Genomic DNA, 27,669 nt, shown 5'->3' with positions numbered 1-27,669 from the left:
AATCGTTCAATAAGTTTCTTTGTACGATGTTTTTACACACTCTATAATGTGTTTTATTAAGTTGCTATAGTATGAAATGACGTTTATTTCAAGTTTGAATTTTACGAAAAAATGCCAACTCGTTAAATTTTATCCTATTGTTATTTGAGTTTCTGGGAAACCAAGTTCAACTCTAAGCATCATCAACTCTAACTTTTGTCAATTTCTCAATTTTGTTATCTGCATATAGAGTTAGTGTTCGAATTCTCAAAAAATAACTGAATTACGTCCAGAAGTTTATTCATCAAGATATAAATCCCAAAGTTTATCATTCTATCAAATATCGTCGGCGGTACGTGTCTCAACATGTTTTTTATGCTACATATCATAATACCTCCTGTTATGATAAACATAAAAGGGTCGGAGTTATTATCCGCAGTGCATGTGACTCGCATGAAGAACGATACGGGCGAGGGCTGGGGAACACACTAGGAACTAGGAAGAATCGGGTGGCATAAATTAGCATGATCTGTGAAGAAGATGGCCAATCATCGAAAAGGGTGTCGGATAGAGACGTCATAATATTATCCTCGCTATTATTCTAAACGGTTCGATAACAATGATAACTAAGAATAATGCGGATTATTTTGAAACAATGCGTTGATAATTTTCAAATATACAAACTGTAATTATGGAAAATAATAAAAAGAAATAAAAGAAATTTTTATAATATACAGATTTAATTCAATTTTTACATTTGTATATCCGGAATACGTAAAATAAACAGCTCGAATATTATCTTTTTAAAATATTTTTGGTTCTTATTTAAAAATTAATCGATATCATTGTCTTAAAAGATTTATATCAACAGTTTGAAATCTTAATTAAACCTCGATTCCATTAAATTTAAAAATAAAAATGAGAAAAGATGTGTTATTTACTTATCAAGACAAATGTATTTAATGTTGTTTTTCTTAGTTTTAACGATAAATACAAAATTTCGGGAAAATTCGGAAAAATTCTATTAGTATTTAGAACCCTAATCGTTCAACACCAATAAAAGGTTCGATTAATTTAAATAAACAATTAATTATAGCCAATTGCCAATCAGATTCAATAAGAAACAAAATTTACGAATACGCAAGAAACGAACTTAACGAACTTAATTCTAAAACTTTTGTAGGTAAAATGCTTTAATTTGTTTAATTTATTTTAGAAATACATTAACGATAATTGTATTGATACGTAAGTATAAAGAATTCTGTGACAAATTGCGTTTCTAGTTTCTTTGATAAGTCAAATACACAAATATGAGTACGTAGACTTTCGTGACTAGCTGTAGTATTCCTTAAGTTCGTAAAGAAGTTCTATAGCCTCTTGACGTGAAATAATACTCAAAACTAGAACTAGAAAATATCAATTGTCGAATCTTACTGCCACTAAACGCATTACCAAAGCCGCAATCCGTGATACATCCACACTCATAAAAATATACTAAACACACGTTGATAAAACGTAAAACTCTTTTCTTCGCGATCAACCAATGAAAATGTGTCACCAATTTCAATCTTTGGCAAGTGGTTTGCTATAAAGCTTACGTAAAAAGCATTGTGGGATCGATTTCTAGTATGGTTACGATTGTCACGATATAATAACGAGGGTGACACAGGGCGCAAATGTGTTGGAATGGAATAAAGAGAAGGATATTCGCGGTGAATAAAAAAAAGGAGAAAAATGGCCAAACACAGCCAGGACACTCGATGTCACAGCGGGATTGTCGTTTGACTGGCACCCGTTCTTTAGAACGTCAGCTTTGTCGCAGGGAGAACCTTCTTTACCGCAACGACTTTTCATTGTGTCGGGCTTGTGACGTCGAGGAGTCATTCGGCTTGGACGCTTTTGTGCGTTTCATGACATCGCGTTAAGACGAAAGCCGGAAGAAAGCCTGTTTGTTTGACCTGACACTGGAAAATTGGAAATACTGGGTTTGGTACTTTGTAAGTCGCCTAAGAGAACTGTTGTAGATTATTGTGGAGCATGGAGGTCGTATATTGCTTTATTTTGGTCAATGTGGTGGCTTTTATTCGTTTTTGATACTTTCTAACACGTTCATTCCGCATGAATATATGTTCTATATATCGAATGACGAATATAAACTGGAAAATCACGAAATGTAGCGAAAAAATTGTATAACGATGCACATTGTATCCTATTATATTCTAAATTAGAGTAATATTGAAATTTGATGATATTGTTAACATTCCAAATATAATACTACTGGGTTGGCAACTAAGTGATTGCGCAATCACATACACCCAATAAATGATGTGTACTATGTATACTAAATATAATACTAAATATATGAATACTATTTATATGAGTACTAAATGTAATATGCACACAAAACCATAAAACAGACATATTTATACATATACATATTTCTTTAATCTCAAGCAAACTTCGTTATATAACTTTAATTTCCTCTACAATATTTCTAATTTAAAAACATCATCAAAATATTTCAAATTTGAACATTTGTGGTATTACATAATATTCTTGATATTGCAAATACAATGGTTTTTAAACTGTAGTATCCAAGACAGTAAGCACTATTCTTATATAATCTCTAGACTGCGAATATTCATCCAAACTTTCATATTTTATAAAGGTAATTAGAAAAATGGAATGTAGGCAGAGAATTGTTTTACGTGCTAAGTATTATAACGAGTACTATATCTGTGGAGATTTTATATATTTTTGCATATTAAGAGCAATTCTATGCATATCATATCTTCATATTTCTCACAGATACATAAAAATCCGCAGTTTAATAGTCTCAAACAAATTGTATCAACTGCAAGCTCCTCTAAAATATTTCCAATCTAAAATCACTAACGAAAGCATAATACCGTTCTTTAAAATTACAATCTTTAAAATTACATCATATGTAATCTTTATACAAAAGTCAATTTTGAGGATGTTGATAAGATTAAAAGGAGAAGAGTCGAAGTCCAGAATCGAAGTCAGAATGTCAGAGGACATCGAAGACAAGTCGAGGGAGAGTATCAGCGATGTCTGTTTCGTGTTTGGGACGTGTTCGTGATAGCGGTGTGTCCGCGTGTGCACTGAGGGGGATGACAGTACTCCGCTCATGGGTCCGAGATGTCAGCTCGCTTCAACGCTACGGAACCCTGACACCGGGTCTAACAAACCTTGGGGAACGAAAATCTCCCATGGCCAATCACAGAACTTTGCGCGTAATCCTTGGACACGCGATTCCTCCTCTTCTCCTGTATACTATATACTGTATACAATCTTTCTCGTAACGAAACGAAAAAGTCTTTAGTTTAAGGTAACTCTAAACAGATTCAAATATCCTTATATTTCGATTTAAATGTATGTATGTTCAATGGAATACGATATGAAATTAGGGATGTAAACTATGAAGCATATTGAAGAGTACGGATTTTTATGTATTTATGGAAAATTTGGAGATGTAAAAGTGCACGGAATATGCAAAAATATATAAAGTATCCAAAATATAATACTCTTTATAATACTTAATAGATAAAACAATTTTTTATCCAAGTTCCGCTTTTTTAATTATATTCATAAACATATAAATTTACAATTTACATATTTTATGTCCGCAGACTATTTGTACCTATGTAGACATTTTGGTCGATATATATTAAAAATAGTTGGAATAAAATTACGGATATTGAAAAAATATATCTATGTAAAGGTATTTGCTTACATAAACTTGTACTTAATACTTAATATTTAATATTCATATATTGTGTTGAACATGAAATTATTAATTTATTATGTTAAATATCACACGTTTCTTGCATATTTAGTGCGCATAAATACTCACGGCTTACTAATAAATATTTAATTGTTAAAAATGGAGGACCAAAATGTTTTATATGAGACCACAAGAACTTTACGTTAACGTTATCGCGCGAATAGCGGGCGACGCATGGAAGAAAATACACGTCTGGGAAATGAATTGCGAAACTATCGGCAGCAGAAGAACGTACCGCTTTAGTTCGTGGGAATTCTTTTACGACTTGGCTGGGATTTATACGAGCTGTAAGTGACAGAACCGACGAAAGCAGCTCACGTCGGCCAGAGAATAAATAAAAGATACGACAACCAAGGGGAATGGAGGCAGTCTGGATATTCTTCGATACGTGTATACTTCAATCATTAATGCCAAATATCGTTTTCGAAATTATGCTTGCGTTTATTTGGTACACAATTTTTTAAAAATATGTTTTAATCGTATCAAATGCGTATATATGTGGCTAACAGGAACGATAACGAGTGTACTGAAAATGTGTGAGGGTCAGATTTGTTATGTACAATATTTGACAAAATTATAAGTTACTTTACGTGTTAGCATATTTCGTATATATATACAAAAGAGGAAAATGTAACACATTATATAGATACTTTATATGTATATAATTCTGTAAATCGTATATTTTTCTAGCTGCAACAGCACGATTCAGCCGACTTCATTCTTATCTAACATTTCGTCGACCCATTACTTCTTTTTCTTTTAAATGAATTCATTAATATTATGAATAAACGACAGATTTTCACTTCTATGTCTGGGTAGAAATCGTAAGAATGGAAAATAGACCAAGTGTTTTATAATTTTGCACCGTACTGCAACACCTGTATAAAAAACTAATTTAGAAGAATAGGTAATTGTTTCTTTGTAATTGAAAGATAAAGTAAATTTATAATTCTATTTTAAGTAAAGAAAGTAATTGAGTTGAGGATAGACTTTTTAGACTATGATTCAAATATGGAGTGCCCAGTGTTGTTTCAAAATTCAGACAATAAAATTTTAAATAACATTATTATTTACTTTAAACAATACAATTTAAGTTAAATTTATTAGGAATTAATATTTTTATAAAATATGTCTTTACAATATTTTTATAGACTGAAACACTCGCAAGATAAACTGATCATAAAAAATATTTTTTCATCAATGAACTCTATTTACATACAACTATGTAAAAAATATTATATGGAACAAAAGTCCTATAAATATCTAACAAAAGTTCTAATAAGTATTTACAAAAATACATTGTTCGCTTATTTCCTTTCTGTTTCTCTTTTCTCTTAACTCTTCGCGTTAATTGCTGAAAAAGATATATTAAAACAGAAATATAACTAAACTACAAAATAATATGATAATTAAAGGACCTACGACTAATAATTAAAAATATTTACGAAGTGTAAAAACCATACAAATTACTTTAATTAAGACTGCGTGTATTTATGTGTGCAATGCTGTTGATAGAAATTTCTATCGATATTACGCAATTCCACTAATATCAGGAAATTATCCTACATATAAACAAATAATTCATAAGAAACATTTGCAATAAATAGAACTCATCGTAAAATACAAGTCAATGCAATCTACTTTCGCTAACAATTATTTAATATTTCTAATATGTTTAGAAAACATTCGCGGTATCTGACACCTTAGAATTACATATCCTATACTATATATTCTGAAATAGTATGTCAAAAATACTTATAAAACGAAAACTAATGCGGAGAAATAAATTAGATAATAAATATATTATAGCTAATCTCTTATAACACGAAAAATATAAAACCTAATCCAAGCCTAACTCATATACTTCAATACTTTTTCGAATTACAAGGCTAGATGTTAGGTACAATTATTATTTATAAAACACAAAATAAACTTCATATAACAAATCATTTGTAGATAATTTAAAATGACACACTCTGTGTGATTCCAAGATGCTAAACATGGTTTAGTAATTTCCTGATAGTTCATTTCTCTCTCTCCCTCAGTCTTGTCCTTTACATTTTGTAAAATTTCATATATGGTAGTCAATGCGAGACACAGAACAGTACCCTTGTGTTTATGTTTTCCTTGTCCTTCACATATTAAATTTGATGAAATTAAGAAAGGAATATGTTTTAAACTAATCATTTTCAGACACAAATACCTTAGCGTATCTGGATATAAACAAATATATGGTATCAACTAAAAAAATTACGGAAACCTATTTCTTTAAATCAAACGTTTCATTTCACAAGGTTACAGAGACAGCCCCTGTATCCATCAGCTTAAACACAGTCTAAAAGAATTGAGATGTTAATGTTTTGCCTTTCTCCAAAAAGATTAGAAAGGGATAAGCAGTGTAGGAGTTTATTTGGTGCAAAATAAGCCAGTTACGCTACTGTTACTTTACGAAACAAGATTCGCAAACCAAAGCCGCTCAAACACCATTGAGCAGAAATTCCTATTCTCGCGCCAGAATTCTCTGTAATTATTTAGGTAAGAATCACGTCGCATCGTTCGGAACGTCTTAACGTTTCTTAAATTTAGGGTTTTTTACATACATACTTAATATACATATAGTGAATACGACTTGCTTATCTCAACATAAGGTCTAATATCAACGCCCGAAACTCAATCGCCAGTTCGACCTCTCCCGTCGTATCTCGCAAAGGTCTCACGAAATTCCGCTTAATTCCAACGAAGACTCAGAAATTACAGCAGGCTCCAGGTCTCTCGTGCTACACGTCGATCGACGGAAGTAGCATCGCGCGTGTAGGCGACCGCGTGCACGTGTTTCGCGCCGCAGACGCGCGAGTGCGTACTTAGGTTGGCAGAAGCCAAAGTCCCCTTGGAGTGACGCGAGACGGATATAATTGAAGCCGGAGGTAATTAACTCCCTCGTGGAGCACAAGCCGCTCACCGCATCGTTTTAATTACCGCTCTCATCGCATTTCATCGGGCAGAAGCGCACCCCCCGAACTCCTCTCATCTTTCTCTATCTCGATGGTTTAACTCGGTTGAACCGGTATGTTTCGTGTTTATAATAAATCCGATGCCTCTTCAACCAATGCGCAATCTATTAAAGACGTCCCTCGAAACTGATATTGTACGGATAAACGTGATTCGAAATAAACGAGCGATGGAAGTTTCTTTTCTGAGTTCCTCTATCTGCATGTCCCATGGCTCATGATGTGTAGCTCGTTTTGTAGGGTTTGTCTGAAGGAAATCTCAATTACATAATATGTACATAATTAGATCTCACAAGAGCTCATAATAAACCTATAATACGAATATAATATATGGGAAATCTATACAAGACTGTATTTAAGGTTCTAGATTTATAACTTTTGGATTTCTGAAACAAATGGTATGATAAAAATTGTATTTACTACATCTTCTTGTAATGAATGTAAAATAACAGTTATGAAGAAAATATATCACAATATAACTTTAAAAATATTTAAAAAAATAAGTCTATATTGTATATAAAAATTTCTAATATTTTCATTCTTTAAATAGATACTATTATATTAACCGTTTTAAATATTTCGTTTCGTATCATAAGTTATAGAAATGTTCAATCAGTAAATATTCAGATCTAAAAATCTCAATTAATCTCATTATAATATTGTGATTATAATGGATTATAATACAAGATTATAATATTGTATAATATGAAACAGAATAAATAGTTTTTCATCTTTATTTATATTAAACAATAACTAGTACTGATCATTTCATATAAAATTTATGCAAAATTAACCACATTTCAAATATTTTTAAACGAACAATATGTATTTGTAATATGATTAATTTTGAATAAATTTTACGTGAAATGATTAATGTAGTAATTTATATCGAATATATACAGGGATAATAAGTTAGGTACCCATTCTGTGAATGATTGACAATAATAATTAATTTTCTACTGATAGGTAAAAGCATACTTTCCAAGCATACGTTCTTTAAATTAAAACGTATGTATATATTTAAAAATACGTTGAATGTTAATAAAAATATAAATTATAATGATTGTAATTAAGACGTAGATTATAGTTACAATTAATTATAATTAATTCCTCTTATTCTATTTCTAATTTTAGGTGTCATCTATAAATAGGGTACTGAGAAATTTAGCAGCACAGAAGGAGCAACGGCAACAGCAGCAACAGCAGCAGCAAGGGGTGGCTGCTGTTGGTGTTGGAGTTGGTGCTGGTAGCCCAGCTGAGAGCGTTTACGACAAATTGAGGCTACTGAATGGGCAAACCACAGGCTGGCCGAGGCCCAATCCATGGTATCTTATTCTTCCCTTTATCATTGTATCATTTTTCTCTATAAAACCATTATGAAACTATGTATAGTAATTTATGAGAACTGAAAAAGTTGTAAAGAAAGATAATTTTTTAATTTGCCAATTTTCATGTAGAAATATAAAAAATTTGATAAGAGATTCTTTATTAAATTTTAAACGATATATGAAATACAATATAAATAAAAAGTTAACGTACGTAATGATAAAACAGACTAAACAATTAAAATCGCTTGATAATACAATTACAAACGATGACACGATAGTTATATTACTTTCATGTATTCATTCTCTGAAGATGAAATAATATAATAAAAAGTAATAGTATATAAAATAACTATATCAGAAGTATCAAGAATCGAAATGTCAAGATTTTTAAAAGAATAACTTTCTCATAGAAGTAATTTTACTGTTAGTATCCTTTTTTAAATACCACGATAATAGAAATTGATATAAAAATCTATCCTTAAATGTAAGATTTTATATCCTTTCTTGTATCTTCACAAATATGCGTAGAGATAGACATTTTATAAAAACTTTTCCGATATAATATACATTAACTCAACCAGTAAAGCAAAAGAAATTATATTATTTAAAAACTATTACTTAATTCCTTACATCATACTTTAAATCTCGTTTAGAATTTTTTTAATAACACAATCCTTATCTATGTATCAATAACATGATCTTTGATAGTTTTCAGTACAATATTATTCTCTTTACTAAAAATTGTTGGTAGTTTTCGATTCAATATTATTCCATTATTTAAAATTTTTCCCTTTTACAAAATTTGTTTGATCTTAGAAAGTTTCGTAATCTTTATAGTTTTACATTGAAAATTATCAAAATTAGGCAATTGTTCTAAAGAAATGAGAGCATAATTCAGTTGAAAAAGCGCAAAGGCCATAATCTCTCTATTTTAAAATTTTATTTCACATTAGGTATCCATCTGGTGCTGGCAGTCCGTTTCCATCCCTGCAGCCCAGCTTGAGTCCAAGTCATTGTACAGCTTTGCCGCCGGATCCTGCGGATATCCTGCATGCAAAGAAAGGTAAGAGAAATTAATACTAATAAATACTTTATTTAAATTAAGATATTTACACGTTTCGCTACATTTCACCTGTCTTCCAGTCTTCATTTTTATCAATATTCTATTTGAAAATATAGTCAGTGATACTGCGACAATATAGAATGCGTGTCAGAAATTGATGTGTTCAAAAATATACATAATTAACATAAAATACATATGAATATACGATATAAAATGACGTCCTATTAAATAAGATTGAAGATTAACAAGGTATTATTAAAAATTGAAGTCTTACGGAACTTGGTCTTAACATTTTTCTATTATGTTAAATCTTTCTGATTACTCTAATCAAATATAATTAACATTATAATCAAATAATCGTTTAATAGGGGCCACGAATAGTTCTGTCACAGAAACTTTATGTATTCTTTACTTGACACTAATTATCAATATGTAAGACCAATAATAACTATACGTAATAAATAGTGTTAGGACTGCTCAACACTTCAAATTCTAAAATTAAACATTTATGTTTAAAGTAATGAACGATTAAATATAATAAACGATTAAAAACAAACGATTAAAAATGATCATTATCTATTAATAACGAATGAAAGCGTTATTTCTGCATTCCACACTACATCAAATATATAAACTATTATTCTCATTTATCGTGTAATAATAAACAAAATATATGCTGCGTCTTTTTCTACACTTTTTAGAAAACTAAAGTTTCTTCTTCTAAATATAGATATTGCATCGATTTGATATAAATCGTAACTTAAAAATATCTAAATAGAAACTTGTTTATTTTTAATGATTAATTTTCAATCAGGTATTTTATTCTACGTGATTATTACAATTATTAAAATTGCTTTTTAGCACTTACAACCGTCTAAATATTTGAGGAATTACATCAAAAGTAGTACATACATTCATGAATCTCGTATGATTTTAATGCATTATATTATATAAATTATATCTAATTTAAATGCAGATTAATGTAGAATCTGCTGATTCCATAGGAAGATACTGGTAGATGCTACTTCCAGTCATCAATTTCGCATTAATTTATAAACTTGGGTAAGATTCGTGTACCGTTATTATAAATCGATTGAAGTGCCGCGATAGTTACAAATTGACTGCCCATGTTTATAAAAATTCACATTTTGATGAACATAACTGAACATATGAGATGTAAATAGAATATTCTTTCTTCCTATATTTTATGTTCATGCATACATATGCATCTTATGTATATATATTATTCATCTTTAAAATTATAGCAAACTCATAAACATCTATACAGTCTATGTGTAATCAGTAGTCCAGCCCCATGTATCAACTGTCTTAAAGTCTAGAACAGAAAAGTATTAAAATCAACAAACAACCCTAAACCCAAACCCAAAACTAAAAATATAAACTAAGCCAAAATTTCTAAAGTAATACAAGCTTTCCAGTATACACTCTAAAAGTACGCCCTTTCAAAAGGAAACATTGAAATTAATAAATAATCCTAAACCCAAAACTCCAAAAAGGTACAAACCAGCCCAACATCAAACAGAATTTCTAAAACAATCCATACTTGCCAGTACACCTTCACTCTTACATCCACCACAAACCTATCCAAAATCTTCAAACATTCATACACACGCATACACACACTAAAATACAATACACCTTCACACATATGTAAAAGTGGCCAGCGGTGAGAAATCCAGACAAGGGAGGGGTACACGTGAGGGAGTGGTTTCGAGAATAGGGGGAAGAGGCGGCGCGTTTTAATTAATTAATCTGCTGGCTGAAACGATACTAATATCAATGTAATTCCGTCGGCGGGCCCCGCGGTTTGCCGCATGCGTGTGCAGCGCTTTTCCGGTAATAATTGTTACGTTTAAGCGAAACGAGAAGGACACAGACGAAGGGGTTACACGGGGGTTGGATGGGGGGTGGGAAGCGTGGTTGCAGTCGACCGTCCAACCCACACGAAATTGTAACTCAACCGACGGAATATTCTCTCTTTCTCTCTCATGCACTCGTTGAACTAACCCCTCTTCATCCCCCTTGTTTGCCTCTCTTTCATGGCACATGAGCGTGCACGCGTATCCCTTTGGCGGCATATCAAACGCGCGATTTCTTTTGGCCGATCGTTTTCCAACGCCAGGGTGGCGAACGGTGTCACAAGCAGCAAAAAACCAACGTATGGGTAAGTTTGATTCATACGTGAGGCTGTTTTTAAAGTATTTATGGTGAGCCGATGAAATATCGCGCCTACGGAAAGTTATGTTATAAGAAAAGTTATTTCTATACCTCGCATTGTTTATTGCAATTGGCAGAGCATCGCATACAGCGGTTCGCAAAAGTATTCATACACTTACCATAGATAAATCACTTATGCATATAATTGCATATATTATGTAATACATTTTGAAATTTCATTAACATTATTGTGAGAAGCGATTGCCATGATTACATATTAGCAAAAATTAGACGCGATCTGAAAATATATGGAAATTACAAGATATTTATTGCAACCTCGTATTTAGTAAAAATTATTATACAGTATGAATAGTTACCTTAAACGTATAGTAAGTGTTAAAAACGACGCCACTGAATATTAAGACTTAGTACTATTGCAGATTCCTTTCCAGTGCCATAATATCCGTCCACTTAATTGACTTTGATAATTTTCTATATTTGTTCTCTATTTGATAGCAATATCTCTTAGGCTCTTTAAAAATATGTTCAAATAGAACTCCAAGAAGAAAGTAAATTTATGATATATGTTACACGTTTTTCAAATTTTATCATAACTTTTATTCCAGAGTTTCCTTCGAAAGGTGCCAATGTAATTGGTCTATCAGTTGTTTTCTACATGTTGAGATCTATTTCTTCATCTTCGAAAATCTTCGAAAAGATATGTCACTATCATGGTTATCATCGTTTTAGTGATTTATTAATATTATCGTTACGCGATCATAACTAAGAAATATTACTAAGTAATATGAAGTAGTATTTGTTTATGATTTGTTGATGATGATGATTGATCTATATTTATTTATTACTTATAAGGGATATGCAGCAACTTGAAAATTCAGAAAAATTGTAAACCAAGCAGAAATATAGTTCAAGAGAGCTAAAAACGAAACCACTTCTTGTTCCAACAAACAAACAGTTCATAAAGGCGATACCATCCTTCAAAACGTTCAAAATTTTCAAAACGTTTTGCATAACACAGACAGGAAATGGAAAAGTCGAATTCTGTATACCTGTATCATTTTCCAGAAAAGTTACAAAGCTATTTGTACATACATATCGGTATAATCATTATTAATAAAGTTCTAAATTGAAATTAAAAGAATTAACATTTAGAAATTACAAAACCTTTAATTCAACGCTAAGGAGATAGCAGTTTAGATATAATTTTAATTAATTATTTTTAATAAATAAACATTAATAGATATTTACATAGGCATTAGTAGATCTTTACATAGGGGAGACCTACAAGATATTAATATAATATTAATTCTATTATTTTTATGATTTCATGTAACACGTGTATATAATGTATTTAATATCGTATTTTAAATATTGTAATTTGTTTTTTGTTAACGAAAGGAAGAGTAAATGCAATCGTGTTACATTTTAACAATATGTCTCTTAATACGTCGAAAGAATAGAACTAACGTTTTTACTACGATATCTTATATTTTATTATTATTAAGTGGTATATACATACTTTTATTACTAACTATGTAATATATTCATAAAAGATTTCTACGAATGTACAAATACTTTCATGTGCAACTGTACATACAATTCTTCACCATTCATCATCATCGCAAACTCCTGGTCCGAAATCGTCCTCTTCGCAAAGCGTTGTTAATCGAGCCCTTCGATTCTACACAGAACGCGTTATTATTTTGTATTCCAGCAGGATAGAAGGGATACAATCAAATATGGTAACTGTTGCGAGCACTCAACCACACGCGGACCCCGGGGGCCGGATTATCTCCACGTAGCTGCGGGCTTGCCGTCGTTTATAGGATAACTTGTGTCAGGAGGGTTGTTTCTCTCTGCTTTCTCTTTCAACTTACGCCTCTATTTTCCTATCTGTATCCGTCTGTTTGAGATTCTATCGGTTCGTCCTCGTCCTTCGAGGTTTTCTCTTCTCTGTTTTTGCATAGTGTTTCAACAACGACCGATTCCAAGAGGCGGAAATCGCCTCGGGCCAAACAGAAACGACAACTGGCACCCCGTGCCGCGAGAGCAAAGCGAAAGCACATTATCCTGCAATCATAGCGCCGATCCTTTAACATCAGTTCCTCACTGCTTCTGAAAACTGACGAATCTTCAAACGTTTCAATCTTAGACAAGAAAATTGTACAGAATCGGGTTGCATTTTGAAATCCCTGGTTTGTTCTATATAACTGTTAAAAAATTGAGGAACTTTTACATAATATGTATATATAAGTATTTAAAAAAATATTTCTTCTCATTATTTAAGATATCCTTTGTAATTAAAGTAGATAATTTCAGTTAGTAGGATGAAATACGATATATTAGAATCTAAGAAACTAAGAAATAAGGAAAACGTTAACTATCGTGGATGTAAAAGAATACAAGTAACTGTATATAGGAATTTCCTATAATGTAACTGCTAGTCTAGATTCTAATATTATTTTTTTTTTTTTTAATTCTTTCCATTATGTTCGAATTTATATGATTATAACATCTTTGTTATTAGCATTTTTCAAAACACTACTACTAAATTTCTTTTTAAATTATTATATACTTAATGCATATATTTACAAGGATGTTTTTCAAGTACATCATGTTAAAACACTATTGTTCAGTCATATAAAACGGCATCAAAATCAGAAAATTAAAAGGAATGTACTTATCATATCTTTTTCCAGTGGTTTTCACACAAATCATATGTTTCTTACATATTTAACACATATGAATATCCAGAGCCTATTTATAAACGAGGCTGTGTACGTATGCATATCTACCATTGATCATCATATCATCATCCGAGAAAATCATGATCGATCTACGAAATCAGTTTTTCCAATTGAAATGAGAACGCGGCCGCGATCGCGTGAGCGACATGTCAGAGATATTGAAATTCTGGTATGGCATTCAGAACTCGTGTTCTCTTTCCTTCTCCCTTTCGTTCTATTTCTTCTTTTTCATTCCCCTGCCGTTCGCCTCGTAGTACGGGACCCGAGAGGTGAAAAAACAATGCCTATACGACCCGAACCCCTTTCGTTTCGATCGAGCACGGAGTCTCTTTGCACCCTTGTCTCCTTTCTTTCTTGGCCTCTCTTGTTCATCGTTTCTGGCGTCGCCGTCGTCCTCTCTTTTTCTCTTCTCTCCAGTTTTATTCTGGCTTCCTCTCCTTTCTCGCCACCCGCTCTCATAGAATTCTTCTGCATGCCGCTGCTGCTGCCGCGTCTCGTCTCGTCCCGTACCGTGTCTCGTGTCTCGTGCAACGGCACAATGCAACTCGGGGATGCATTGTGAATCAGCCTCAGCAGACACCCCGCCAATACCGACGCCAACGTTGCCGAGATGGCGAACCTTCACAGACGTGATGGATGGTTGCGAAGAAGACACCAACTGTGTCGTAATATAGTCGTTTAGTTTGGCATTTAATAGAGAAATTGTTGAATTTTTCGGACTTTTAGAATGCAAGTTCATATTTTGATGGATATGATAATGATATTTTAATAATGATATTTTAGTGGATATTGTAACCCACATGGATATTGTTACGATGGGTAACGTATCATTGAATGTTTCAGCATCATTGAATTGACAAATTCAGAACTTTTTCAAAATCTAAATTGACACGTTGGCGAACAGTGTAATTTATTGTTGTTTTAACTGAATGTTAAAATATATAGCTTTTGTAGAGACCATAGAAAAATCTAGGTCATTCTCATTAAAATCACCTTCACAAACAACTCCATACAAACACCAACAACTTCGAACAATCTTTCGCGCAAACACACCAAAACCTTAATTACCAAAAATGAAAATGCAATTTTGGTATCCCATTAACGTTTCCTTTCCATCGAATTCTTCAAAATGTAACCCCATTTGTGTCTCTTCACACATAACCAATCAGAGCCAACCTGCTCACTGTTGACTTTATTCGCAACTAGACTGCAGATTTTTATGCACTTTTTTATGAGAAATTTAAATATCTAAAACATATGCAGTGCTCGCTATCATATTTAATAGGGAAGACAACCTTCTACCTAGATTCCACGTTTTCAATCATCTTCATAAAGATATAAATTTGCATAAACATTCGCGGTCTACTGCCAACATTCGTTCTTCTACATACTCCTAGTCCCCAGTGATTCGTTCCATCGTCAGAAACCATCATCATTCTCACCGGTGAGAGGTAAGTATTCAGAGTTCTCCATGGTTGATCTCTGGTTGAGATACAGAGGTAAAACAATATAATGGCCGTCCTGGTACGCTAGCAAACCCAGGGTGTACTGAGAGCATTATCGTCGACCTCTTTATCTGTTGCACCCGATCTCCCTTTATCATTTCTTCTTTTTTCTATTCTCTCTCTCGCTCTCTCTCTCTCTTTCTCTCTTCCTCTTTCCTCATACGCGTTTTGTCGTCTCTGCGTTTCTACTGCTTCTACTTCGTCTTCTGGAGCCCCATGTCCCAGTAGGTAGGCACGTTGCAACGATGCGAAACCTTTTATCGTCGAGCAGGACAATGCACAGTCTCTCTCTCTCTCTCTCTCTCTTTCTCTCTCTCTCTGTCTCTCTCTCCCTCTCTCTCTCCCCCTCCCTCTCATACACACACATACACATACACACTATCTATCTATCTATCTATCTTCCTTTTTCTCTGTCTCTCTCTGTCTATCTCTGTCTTTCGTTGTAGGTTTGGTTTGTCGTCGAGTAAGCATCGTACTCGTTGTCGTTGTTCTCGCCACTACCGTGGATCCTCATGGAAACGCGCGATCCGCGTATTAATGGTTCTCCGATAGCTTTTGTATACACGTCTCTCCCTCCCCCTGTTTTCTGTGATGGTGGATCCTTTCGCTGAAACGAAGAAAAGGAAAAGTTTTTCAAGAGAAATTCAGAGGGTTCAGCGCAGATTCTTTTTTTCTTTCTTTTTTATTGTCCTTCTTCATTATTCTGGCTTTTTCACGTTTCGTTTTGTTTTTTGACCTTCATTGTTAATGGAAAGAATTCTGCGAAATTGTTTGATGAGACGACGCGTGATTGCAACTGACTGATGCCAGAGGAAGTTGCTTTCTTTGATTTTAATTTACAGAACAATTGAAGATCACAGGAAGAAGATATGATTGTCACAAGATTCAGATTTTTTATTTTTATTAAAAACAGGTGTAATTGCTAAATATTACTATATGCTGAAAGTTGCTAAAAATATGCATATACTTTTGGCAAAATTAATGTTGACTTTAACTCAAGTGGGAACATCAACACCCTTATCAATTGAAGATTAAGAAAAAAATATGATTTTTTATTCTAACGCCGTTTTATGATTAAAAAGGAATATTTTAATGTAAAATAGCTGAAAGCTGAAGTATGTTATTGAATTAGATTTGAAATGGTGTTTGTTTAAAGTGACAAATTACAATAAAGTGACTATTCAAATTGCTTGTCCTTAGTTTTTAACAATAGCCAGTGAAAACACATATTTGAGAAAACTAAAAATGAAAATGATTGAGCTTGTATTCTAAAAATATATACCTAAAGAAGTTTAAAAATCATATCATATTTATATAATCATCATTATCATATTGTAATTAGAGAACTTTCTATAAATTGCGCAAATCTATATTATACCATATTCTTTTATTTCGTGTTCCAGTTTTATTAAGTTTACTAGGAAAAATAAGTACGCCTTATCTAAACAAAATATCTACTATATAATAACTATATGATAACTATAATACGATTAAGTAGAAGATCGTATTATCTAGATGCTAAATATTGTAAAAAGTGCTGTACTTTGGATGTTTTATCTGCATATACCTGCATATCTATGCGCGTGTACATTTTTTAATTTTTCATAAATGCATAAATGTCCGCTATCTAATAATAAATACCAAATTCAATACTACCAGTTATCACTACATAAATTGCTACTACCAATTAATGACTAATTAATTGCTACTATTGTACGTGTTATTACACCTATGAAATATTTCTCGTATTTGCAAAAAAAGAGCATATATCAAACTATTAACTATCATGAAATGTAAATACGATGTTAAAAAACACGATGATTTTCATTTTATAATTTTATCGAATAATGGACGCGCATTCTCTTCAATTGTCACCTTTTTATCTTTTTTACGCTGAAACGCCCTCCAACAGTATTGAACAAAACCGTGTACATTCTACACGGTATAATCCTGCTTGACGCGATTGTATATTAAGATTCAATCCGATTCCTCATTTTCTCCGCATCCTCGACAGTTGGTGAACGTCGCTTAAGAACCACTTGGCAGTGCCCTCTCGGCGACTCACTCGAAACGTCGCTCGCGGAATCATTATTCGACGCAACAGCAAGTCGAAAGTTTCCATAGCTGTCGCATTTCCACGAGCATGAAATTCGATAGAGTAAGATTTTCCACTCTCGGTCTCTGATTACTACCCTCTATCGCTCGCGTGTGTACTCCGTTTAAGGTCACGAGCTTATTCGCTGGCCTTCTGCTAGGCGTTCTACTTTAGTAGTTGTAGAATCATGTCGACACACGTAAGTACGGTGACTCACAAATGTATTTGAACACTTATAGAAACTTTTTAATAATGTATCATGTGTTTTACACGAAACATTTTGAAACTCCATTAGCACTGTTCTGAAACTTGAATATTATAATTATATTGGTAAAATTTGAAAGAAATTTAAGAATATGTCGCAGACATCGTAAAAGTATTTAAGCAGTCATTATATTCATAAACATGCAGTGAGACCATATTTAGCCCTTATTATCTGGTCAAGATGGTTATTCATGCTGTATACTAGAAACTTTCTCAAATATATTTACAAATATAAATTGGTAACTTTCAACGGAGAACTACATATCTATTATAGCAAACGCATTTTTCCAAGAATCAAATATCAGTCATTCCGTTTCTTACATCTACATACACAAGGTGGCGTAAATCGGTAAGAGTACATATACACTCATTTAAGATTAAAAATATAACATTAATCGGCAGCGTAAGTTTTAAGACACGAAAAATGCGACTGATTATTACGTTTTGTTTTCTTGTTTTCTTTAAAGCTGTGCCCCTTACTTTTATCACCAATAAGATGACCATATGAAAACTCGGTCATTTTGTACAAAACTCACTCAAATAATACAAATAGCTGCTCTAATGATTCAGCTATATCAAATAAGGTAAATCCAAATACGCAAAAAGAAAAGATCTCATTTATTATAGGAAAAGCACTGTTCCAAGAGTCAACCATCAGCCATTCCACTCTTTACATCCGCATAATCAAGGTGTCGCGGCTCGATGTGCTCACGTATACGCTCGGTGCACGAGCGTTGCGGTGCAGAGAAGTCGCGATCACGGAACAGCCGTCTTTTTATCGTCCGCTCGGCGGCGTAGATATTCATCGCTGTCGTTCGTTGATCGCCGCGAACCGGAATAAAATGGAAAACAAAGGAGCGTGCTCGCCAGGATAACGTGATGGCGGCAGCGGCCGTGGAACGCGAGGGTGGGTAACATCGTCGTGGACGGTAACCGGAGCCATGACGGGAGGTCAGTCTTCCAAGATTGACGAACACGATAAATCGAGCGCTGGTGACACCGGTTTGAATGACTCGACGCGACAACCCACTGACCTGCGAATCCAATGCATAGAGTTTCTCTGTCGACACGTTGCCGACGAGAACGCGGCCAAGAACGTGATGTGGAGAACACCTTGTAAATATGTCTGTTTTATATGCTGGAACGGGGAGACTGAAATTATTGGGAATCTTTGTCCGACGAACAATGTCTTAGTTTCATTAATACACAACATACTATTAGAATATATACCTATATTTAAACCTAAATTATCTTTCGATCTAACTGTTCGAAAATGCTCAATTTTGTTTTTAACAGTTGCGTCTGGATTATACAAGTGTCAACAAGTTAGAAAGTGAAAGAAAACAAGTGTTTTTACAAATAAAAAAAATTGTTAATTAATACCTAAGGTGGTTGCTTCTACCCGTATCTCACGCGGACAGGCGTGTCAATGTGCTAACAATAACATAAATTGTTACAAAATACGTTACGTTACATAGTACGACGATCAACTATTAACACGATCACCAGCTCCATCAACAAGTATAAAAGTCAGCATGTTTAATTATCGTGAATTATACGTGTATTATAAGGAGAAAAGAAAATTTGAAGGACAAAACATTCTGATTTATTTAATTTTCTATTAAAATCATCAAATGTTATAACATTATTTATGTCTTTAAAATGACTTACAAAATTCTCCTTCACTGCATTAAATTCAAATATGAATAATCGTATATGTCTTCGAATATTATGTGTATCTATTGATTCAGATTTCAGGCTTCATTGGATTAGATTTGAATCATCGAGTTTAAAATGAAATCTAATAAACACTTTAAGCCCCACTTCTTCAAAGTCACTGAACGTATTGTACATTCTTCACTATTCGTATATCTTCATTAAATAGTAATATATCAATATTTATAGAAAAATAGCTACTGTTGACTCATCAGTGTCAGCAAGTGTGCTAAAAGATTAATGAAAGCCATCCCAGACCATTAGAAATAACACAGAATTTTTCAAAGAGCAATATAACAATAACACGAAACGGGAGAGACAATAAACTCATAATTCGCTAACAAAAAAAACAATGAACACAATGAATTAGCAACATAGTAGACTGTGTATCTCGTCACATATCGTTTCTAAGATATGAAAAGAACATTTATGCATGTGTACTAATGTGTAGCCTAATACATATTTTTTTCTAACAGAATTTTTCTGGGTGAATTGGGATGACTTGAAAAGGATTTTGCTTATTTTTGTTTAATTGGGAATGACAAATTTTGGAGACATTTTAATGGAAATATGAGGATGTATTTAGGTTGCGGTAAAACGATGAATGGAATACGAGGAATAGTAAAACGAGGAATGGATAATAATAAAACCTTTTAGTGGACAAAATTCGTATAAACTTAATATTTGCACTAATTTAATTATTTAAACTTATATGCTAATTGAAACTTATTTAGCTTAAAATTATGAATGATGTTGTACAACAATATGAAAGTCATATTTCAATGACACAAATGTCTTTTTGTCTTGAACAAGCATTTGAAATTGAAAAATATTTATCATATTTGTATACCATATAGTGCGTTAAAAGATTAAGTCAGTTAATTAACTGGGAGAAATACTGTAACCACCAATTCAATAAGTTGTATCATTTTTCTTATTTGAACGTAGACGTTACATTATTAAATGATAGAAGGTTCAATGTTACTTGTTACACTTTTATATTATTTTTAGAAAAGTATTTCATTCTGAACATATATGCATAATATACATATACATATCTATATAACAGAAAGTTCCAATAAAATCTAATGAAAATTGTTTATAACATCTGCAATATAAATAGAACTTTGATGGAGAACGTCACTGGTTCCATTTCGGGACAACTTTGTAAATGATAATTTTAGCGACAATTGTGGTTCAGATAAATATTTTACGGTTTAGGACCTAACATGATGCACTAACTTCAATATTTTTATCTCCATGATTCATTCTAGAAACAATGATTATAGAAAATAGATTGGAGTTTCTATTTATTTAGGAGAGATTTTCACTAAATGTTTTTGAACAAATGTTTTTTTATCAGAGTTTAATCAGAGTGTTAATTAGTTGATGATGTTAACTATGATTATAGATATATATTGGTAAAATTTTAAACGGTTCAGGAAATCTATATATAAAAGTTACAAAATATTTATTATAAGTATAGGCATGTATCTATATTTCAGAATATCTATGTCACAAAAGTATCTAAACAAGCAATCTACGATATAAATAGGTATCAATAATCATTGGGACTATTTTTAACACTTATCATATGCTTAAGATGGCTATTCTGTTACTTCTATGCCAATATAGTACTAATTTTTTTACTAAATTATGAGTTTCCAGTAAATATCTCGCAACTTCTATATACATATAACATTTTCAATTTAGTTTCAAATGTTGCTAACATAATCATGGCAGACGCATCTCGTTATAAGGCTAATAAAATTCCAAAATGTTTTAAATATCCTACACAAAATACCCACACATAACAATTTGCTATAGTACGAGTACTTTTGCGAATCACTGTACCTACCGCAACAAGAAGAATAAAAAGTTGCTTGTTAACGCGTCTAACGCACAAAAACCGCATATGGACGACAATTTATACGACGAATAAAAAGATGAAGCGTGAACGTGCATCGTGGGCGAATGTCAATGCGCTCGCATGGCGGACAGATCGAGCAAAACGCATCGTTGAGCTTTTGCGGCGAGGCATGCGCGTGGAAGCTCTGCGGTCTTCCACAAAGAGAAAAGTTAGCCTACATCCTATCTAGTCGTATTTGTCTATACAGCTTATAAAAATATTCGTACATTTAATGCAGAAAACATTTTGAAATTTCATTAGCTCTATAGATAGTAAGACACGACAGTGAATGCTACAATTATATTAACAAAATTTGAATCCAGTCTGGGAATAATACATAGAAATTACAAGATATTCATCGGAAACTTATATTTAGAAAAAGAATTAGAATACAGTAAAAGTATTCACCTTAAGTATACATGTCAGAAGCGTTAAAAATGGTCCGATTGAACACATACTTAAACTGATCAACGTTGCGAATGATTGCTTATTTAAATATTTTTGTGATCATCCCGAAATATACAGGTTGACAAGGAAATATGTAGGTGGCCAAATTATGATAGTACCGCATTCTACTGTTTCTAAGCATGAAAAAGGGAACATACAAATATAAATCCGAAAACTCTTCTTTCCTAAAATATAGACACATTCTTATATTGAAAATTCCCTAAAATAAAAGTCAGACGTAATATTTCAAATTTCAAGCACCGTTATTATTTCTTTTGTTAGAAGTAAATAATATGTTAAAACAAGTTACGTTGGCGTTAGAAGCAGCGTGTTTCATAGTAAATCAGTATCGTCCTAATTGTAGTAGACGAATAAGATCCAGTATATCTAATCCTATGATGCCTTGAAACAAGTAAATCTTCTTAGAAAGACATCGTCTTTGAGTAAAGTCCGCTGATAGAGACACTGAATTTCTCTGACGTTTCCGTTACCCCATCCATACAGTTTCCAGTATTCACAAGTGAATATCTATACACTCGATACTAGAATAATCATTCTGATAGTAACATTGTCTTCACTATGAAACGTTTAGATATATACTGACTTACTCTAACATATTATTTACTTCTGACGAAAGAGACGATGACAGTGCTTGAAATTCCGACAGTTATTTTAGTGAATTTTCGATGCAAACAAAGGGTCTGTCTATATTTCGCAAAGGAAAAATTTCCAGATCTATGTTTCCATGACCTTTTTTCATCCTCAGAAACAGTAAAATACGGTACCGAAGTTTAACCTATTCCCTTATCACCCTGTATAATTATAATGAATATCTTGTAGCTTCTATGTAGGTTTTTAACATCGTTCAAAATTGTTAGTGATGATAATCGAATGTCACTACAATACTAATGAGATTCCAAAAAGTTTCATATAAGACACATAATATGTTTATGCTGTACATATGTAGGTACATACTCACATACGTCGAAATAACAAACATCCTTGTTCTTCTCTTATTCTATTTTGCAGTAGATACGCCTTTTGTATATCTGTATGTGTTTGTACGAATATACAGTATACAGGCGCGTATGCGAATCATTCGATCCGCGGTCTACGCTATTACGAATTCCCAACCGCATCTAGAAATCGATGGTCGAGGAAAAATTCTTTCGTTCGAACTAGTTGGAAAATACAGGCCGGAATTCGGAGATGAAATTCCGCGGCTGTTGCAAATACGTGATCTGATGCACCGACGTTTCGGCTATAGTTGGTCGGTTTGCTAGTGTATCGGTTGGTTTGAAACGGGTCTGTAGCCCAACCAATCTTCTAGTTCCGCCACTGTCAATAAGACTCCATTTTATGCACGAACTCCCGCAGGTTATCACGCGACATGCCTTCCACTAAGTAACACTAATTTTTCTACTTTGGTGGTTGTTTGGATGTGTATGACATTGGAAATATAAATGAGGCACCGTTTAATTAATTTGAATCCAAAGACGATTACTAAGAAATGACAAATAACTCTCTGTACTTAAAAGTTACTAAATGTAACACAAATCGTTCGATATATTGAGCTCTCACAATTTCTAAATTATACATAAGAGTTTTACGTAAGAGTTGCTTTCGCAATTTACAATTTCTCAACTGCCAAAAATCGAAATATGTATTCTTACTGAAACTTCTTATTAAGATGTATTATTTTCGTCAGAAATGAACAATTTTTAAGTTCCTTTGAAAAATCAAAAAATTCCTTAAATTCTCCCAAGAGTCGAAAGATTCCTCAATTTGTCTGAAAAAACTTCTTTCAAAAAATCGTGAAGTTCCTAAATTTCTTTGAAAAATAGATATAGTTAAAAATTTCGATTAATGTATTGCTTACAAGTTACCAACAAATTTTCATATTTCACAGCTTACCTCGCACAACCAAAAACAATCCACCTATACGTACATACCACTACTGCTCGAAAAAACAATTTTCCACTCGCTCCAACGATCAATCTTCCACCTTGCCTAACTCTTTCTCTCGCCGTAGACGACAATAAAGATCTATCCGTCTTCGTTCTTCCCCCTTGTGTAACTCTTTTTGACGCAGAGCCTTCTCGTCGAGCGAAGCTATGCTCAATCGAGGGAAGCGCGTGAGAGGGTGACAAAGTGTCTCAGCCGCGAACGGGATAAGAAGAAGGAGCTGTAGAGTGGGGTGCCGGGCTAGAGAAGAGATCTCTCCTTAGCCACCGTTTTCCTCGGTGAAGAGAGCAGAAGGGGGAGGGGGGTCCAGAGTTGACTGATCTGCCTCGTAATGCCAATCGATATACACAGGGTGTCCCGTAACATGTGGGAAATATTTCAGAGACTCAATCAGTATCTGAGGAAATGAAAAAAGTTTATATGGACACAATTCTATTTAAGCTTGTTTACGTGATATAGGAAACTTTGTGCTCATTTTATAGCTGAATTTTTACCTTATCTAGGATTTTCTTACAACATTTTTATTTCAACCAGTGATTTGGAAATATTATAGTTTAACAGTATTTGTGTAATTTATACTATTAATATATTGATATGTTAATATGATGTATATGATATGATGATACATATAAATATACATATATGACCAGTTTATATAACTTTATAAAAAATGCGGAAATGTATTGTTTAGTATAAATTGTAGGATGTATTGTAATGTGTGAGAAATATTTGAGAAACTCATTCAGCATTTAAAGACTGAAAAAAGATCATATAAACATGTGTCTTATTTGATGTCATTTATGAGATATAATCAATTTTATGTTTTAATAGCTACACGATCACCCAAATTAATTCCACTAGATTTTTGAAATAAATATATGTTTAAAAAATATAAGGATAAAAATGAATACACATGTAAAAATGCCAAGTAATGCAGTTTCGTGCTACTAAGTTTCATTTCGTTCAGAGGTTCGATACCACCTGAAGATCACCCTGTTGTAGGTCGTCAAATTCGTGTTTCTAACGATTATAACGGAATATGAAGAAAAAAAATATGCAATGGAATTCAAAGAACTTCAGGTCACATTAATATCTCGGAAAATACACCTAAAGCATCAAAAAATCAAAATATATTCGTTCTACCAGTCCCATCAAATAAATTTCAATTCGAATATTTTTTAATAAAGTCAACAAATAACCAGTTATTTCAAATGGTAATACCCATATTGATTCACCCCGTATAAGTGCGTTTCTCTTTTTCTTAGACAGCCTTTTAGGCAACGTTCACACGGTTGATACGTGCAGTATAGCCAAACCCCCGCGTGGGGGATGAATATAACGTGACTCGCGTATGAATAATACCGAGTACGTGTTACGTGTGTATAAAGACGCGCGAGGATCCGCTCTGTAAAAGGCACTCCGGCTGCGACTTCCGTGTTTCGATTCGTGGGCGGAGTCAGAGGGAGGAGGCAGTTTAAGGGGAGTCGTCAACAATCCCTTGGAACTCTTTTTCCCTCTTTCTTCGGTTTACTTTTTTGATTTTGTTTTATTATTTTCTCTGCTTCTTTGCGTTTTCAGATTTGAAATTTCACACATTTTTCTTTTTCAAATCAGTTTGCTTTTAAAATGTTCCTTTCCTTACTATTTGGTATTTGAGAGTTATTTAACTATTGAAAGAGGTTTCTAATTCTAACTTGTAAGGGTAAATATGGACATAAGATTGTGGTAAAAGCAGAGGAAACATAACATTCATTTGCAATATGTTTTCAGCCAATTTACGTCATAGAATTACATGTTTTAATGTTATAGATTAAGAAAGAGATTTTCAAAGATTTGTTCAATATATGCTTAATATTTATTATTTCTCCTTTTTCTTTGAGTATTTCGAGCCCCCTGCTAAAATATTTTTTTAATCATGGAAAGTTCTTGTTTTGCCTATGATTTTTGTAGTGAACTTCTGAAGAATATTTGTTATTCTTAAATATATCGAATATATATTATATATGTCGGAGATGAAAGGACATCGGAGCCTCCCCTTTGGAACTTCGAGAAAATCCCTTAACACCGTAATCTAGATTCTATCATAGGCGTAATTAAACAATTGCCGTCATTCGATCCGATTGTATTTGTTCGAGATTTGTGATAATGAGCTTGGGCTCGAGGCGACAACTAGTCGCCGAACGTAGCCGCGGTCAAGGGATAAACGTTTTGTCTAACAAAGGTATGGAGTAATAGTATAGCTCTCCTTAAAAAGAAATAGTTGTAGCGGCACTCGATAGTAAACATTTCAACGATTTCTGTCCTGTGGTTCGCCACACGCAAATCCTATTCTTCGAGTAAGATGATTGCCAGATGTCGATGCGTTGCCGCAGTACACGTACAGCTTTCCCTCGAGGGTGGCTAGCATCTTTTTCTAACCACCAACATGGAAATTGACCAATTATCAGCAACGTCAATTTCCCTCACTTTCTGAACGAAGGCTACTATCCTCGACGAATCCGATGATCTCGTGTCCTTAGACACACCCCATCATAGTTTTCCTCCGCAGCATCATCGCGACAGAAAATCATTCTCTCGTGAGGTCGTATCTAGCGAGTTACTTAGCGTCTTTACGCTCGGTGGATATTCCACGTTTTAACAAAGAGTTAGTTTAGTTATACTTCCACCGTAGCCAAGCTTGTCGAGTACGATTTGGACTTTGGAAGAAAGCGCATCCTGTTATCTCGTTGACCGCGGATTCGTTATTGAACCTAGGATCATTGTCATTAACGTCCCGAGTATCTAAATACCACGGTTACTTGCAAGTTCTGTAATAATCGTATTTGCACTAGTCAATGTCGTCTCTATTGCATAACGACAATGTGTAATCCAAATGAAGATTCGTTTCATGCCCCTAACCCTAATTCTAATGTAAACCTTTCATCTCTGACATATATATAGAATATTTATGTAAATTTCACATATTATTTCTCTGCTTGTTCTTTAATGAATTGATATGGATTTTGATACTGGCTTTATTGCTATAGATTTGGTCATTGATTCAGGTATCATGTAATAATGGCGAATGTTAGTTATTTCGGTAATCATTAACTATTAAAAAATTGACACAATCGGTATAGAGTTTTGTGCAGTTAAGAAATATAAAGTTCTATAGAAGGCTTAATAAGGTATTAAATGTAATATCATAAAGTATAATGTTTCATTTTGTGGAAAAATGGAGAAAATCATACTTTGTAAATTTTTTGAAAATTATTGCAAGCAAGAATAAAAAAATGTAGACTCTTAAACAAATCTCGAAGAAATATAACTAAACTTCAAGAATATCCTACTTACATGTAAATGTTTAAATGTAATTGTCTTTTATGAGTTCAAAAGATTTAATATTTGTGCTACTAGGTGTTTATGTATTTATAGCAAAGTTTAAAAATACGAAATATACAAAATAAAATATTGAAAGTAAAACATTTATTATGATATGCCCTCGATAGAACTAACCTGTATATCGGTTATATTTATATTTATTATCATATTTTCATATGGAGTCGATTAAATTGTGGAACATTTTAAAATTTGTCATTAAGTATCTATTTTCTACAATATTCTATTAAATTCTGATCTGCAATAGCTTAATTAATT

The 27,669-nt window shown here is 33.0% G+C and overlaps 1 protein-coding gene across 4 annotated transcripts in view; it reads left to right on the top strand.

The window, feature by feature from the left end:
- LOC117211831 (paired box protein Pax-6-like) overlaps positions 1 to 27,669 on the top strand; it is a 151,571-nt gene that overhangs the window by 73,024 nt on the left and 50,878 nt on the right. For all 4 annotated transcript variants that reach the window (XM_033456075.1, XM_033456076.1, XM_033456074.1 and 1 more), the window contains exons 5-6: positions 7,930 to 8,120; positions 9,077 to 9,186. In XM_033456075.1, coding sequence (XP_033311966.1) covers positions 7,930 to 8,120; positions 9,077 to 9,186 — 301 coding nt within the window. The remainder of the gene's footprint in view (positions 1 to 7,929; positions 8,121 to 9,076; positions 9,187 to 27,669) is intronic.

This window comes from Bombus bifarius, unplaced genomic scaffold, assembly GCF_011952205.1.
Source record: "Bombus bifarius isolate JDL3187 unplaced genomic scaffold, Bbif_JDL3187 scf7180000008247, whole genome shotgun sequence".
Taxonomy (NCBI): Eukaryota; Metazoa; Arthropoda; class Insecta; order Hymenoptera; family Apidae; genus Bombus; species Bombus bifarius.
This window is presented reverse-complemented; position numbering and strand designations above follow the sequence as displayed.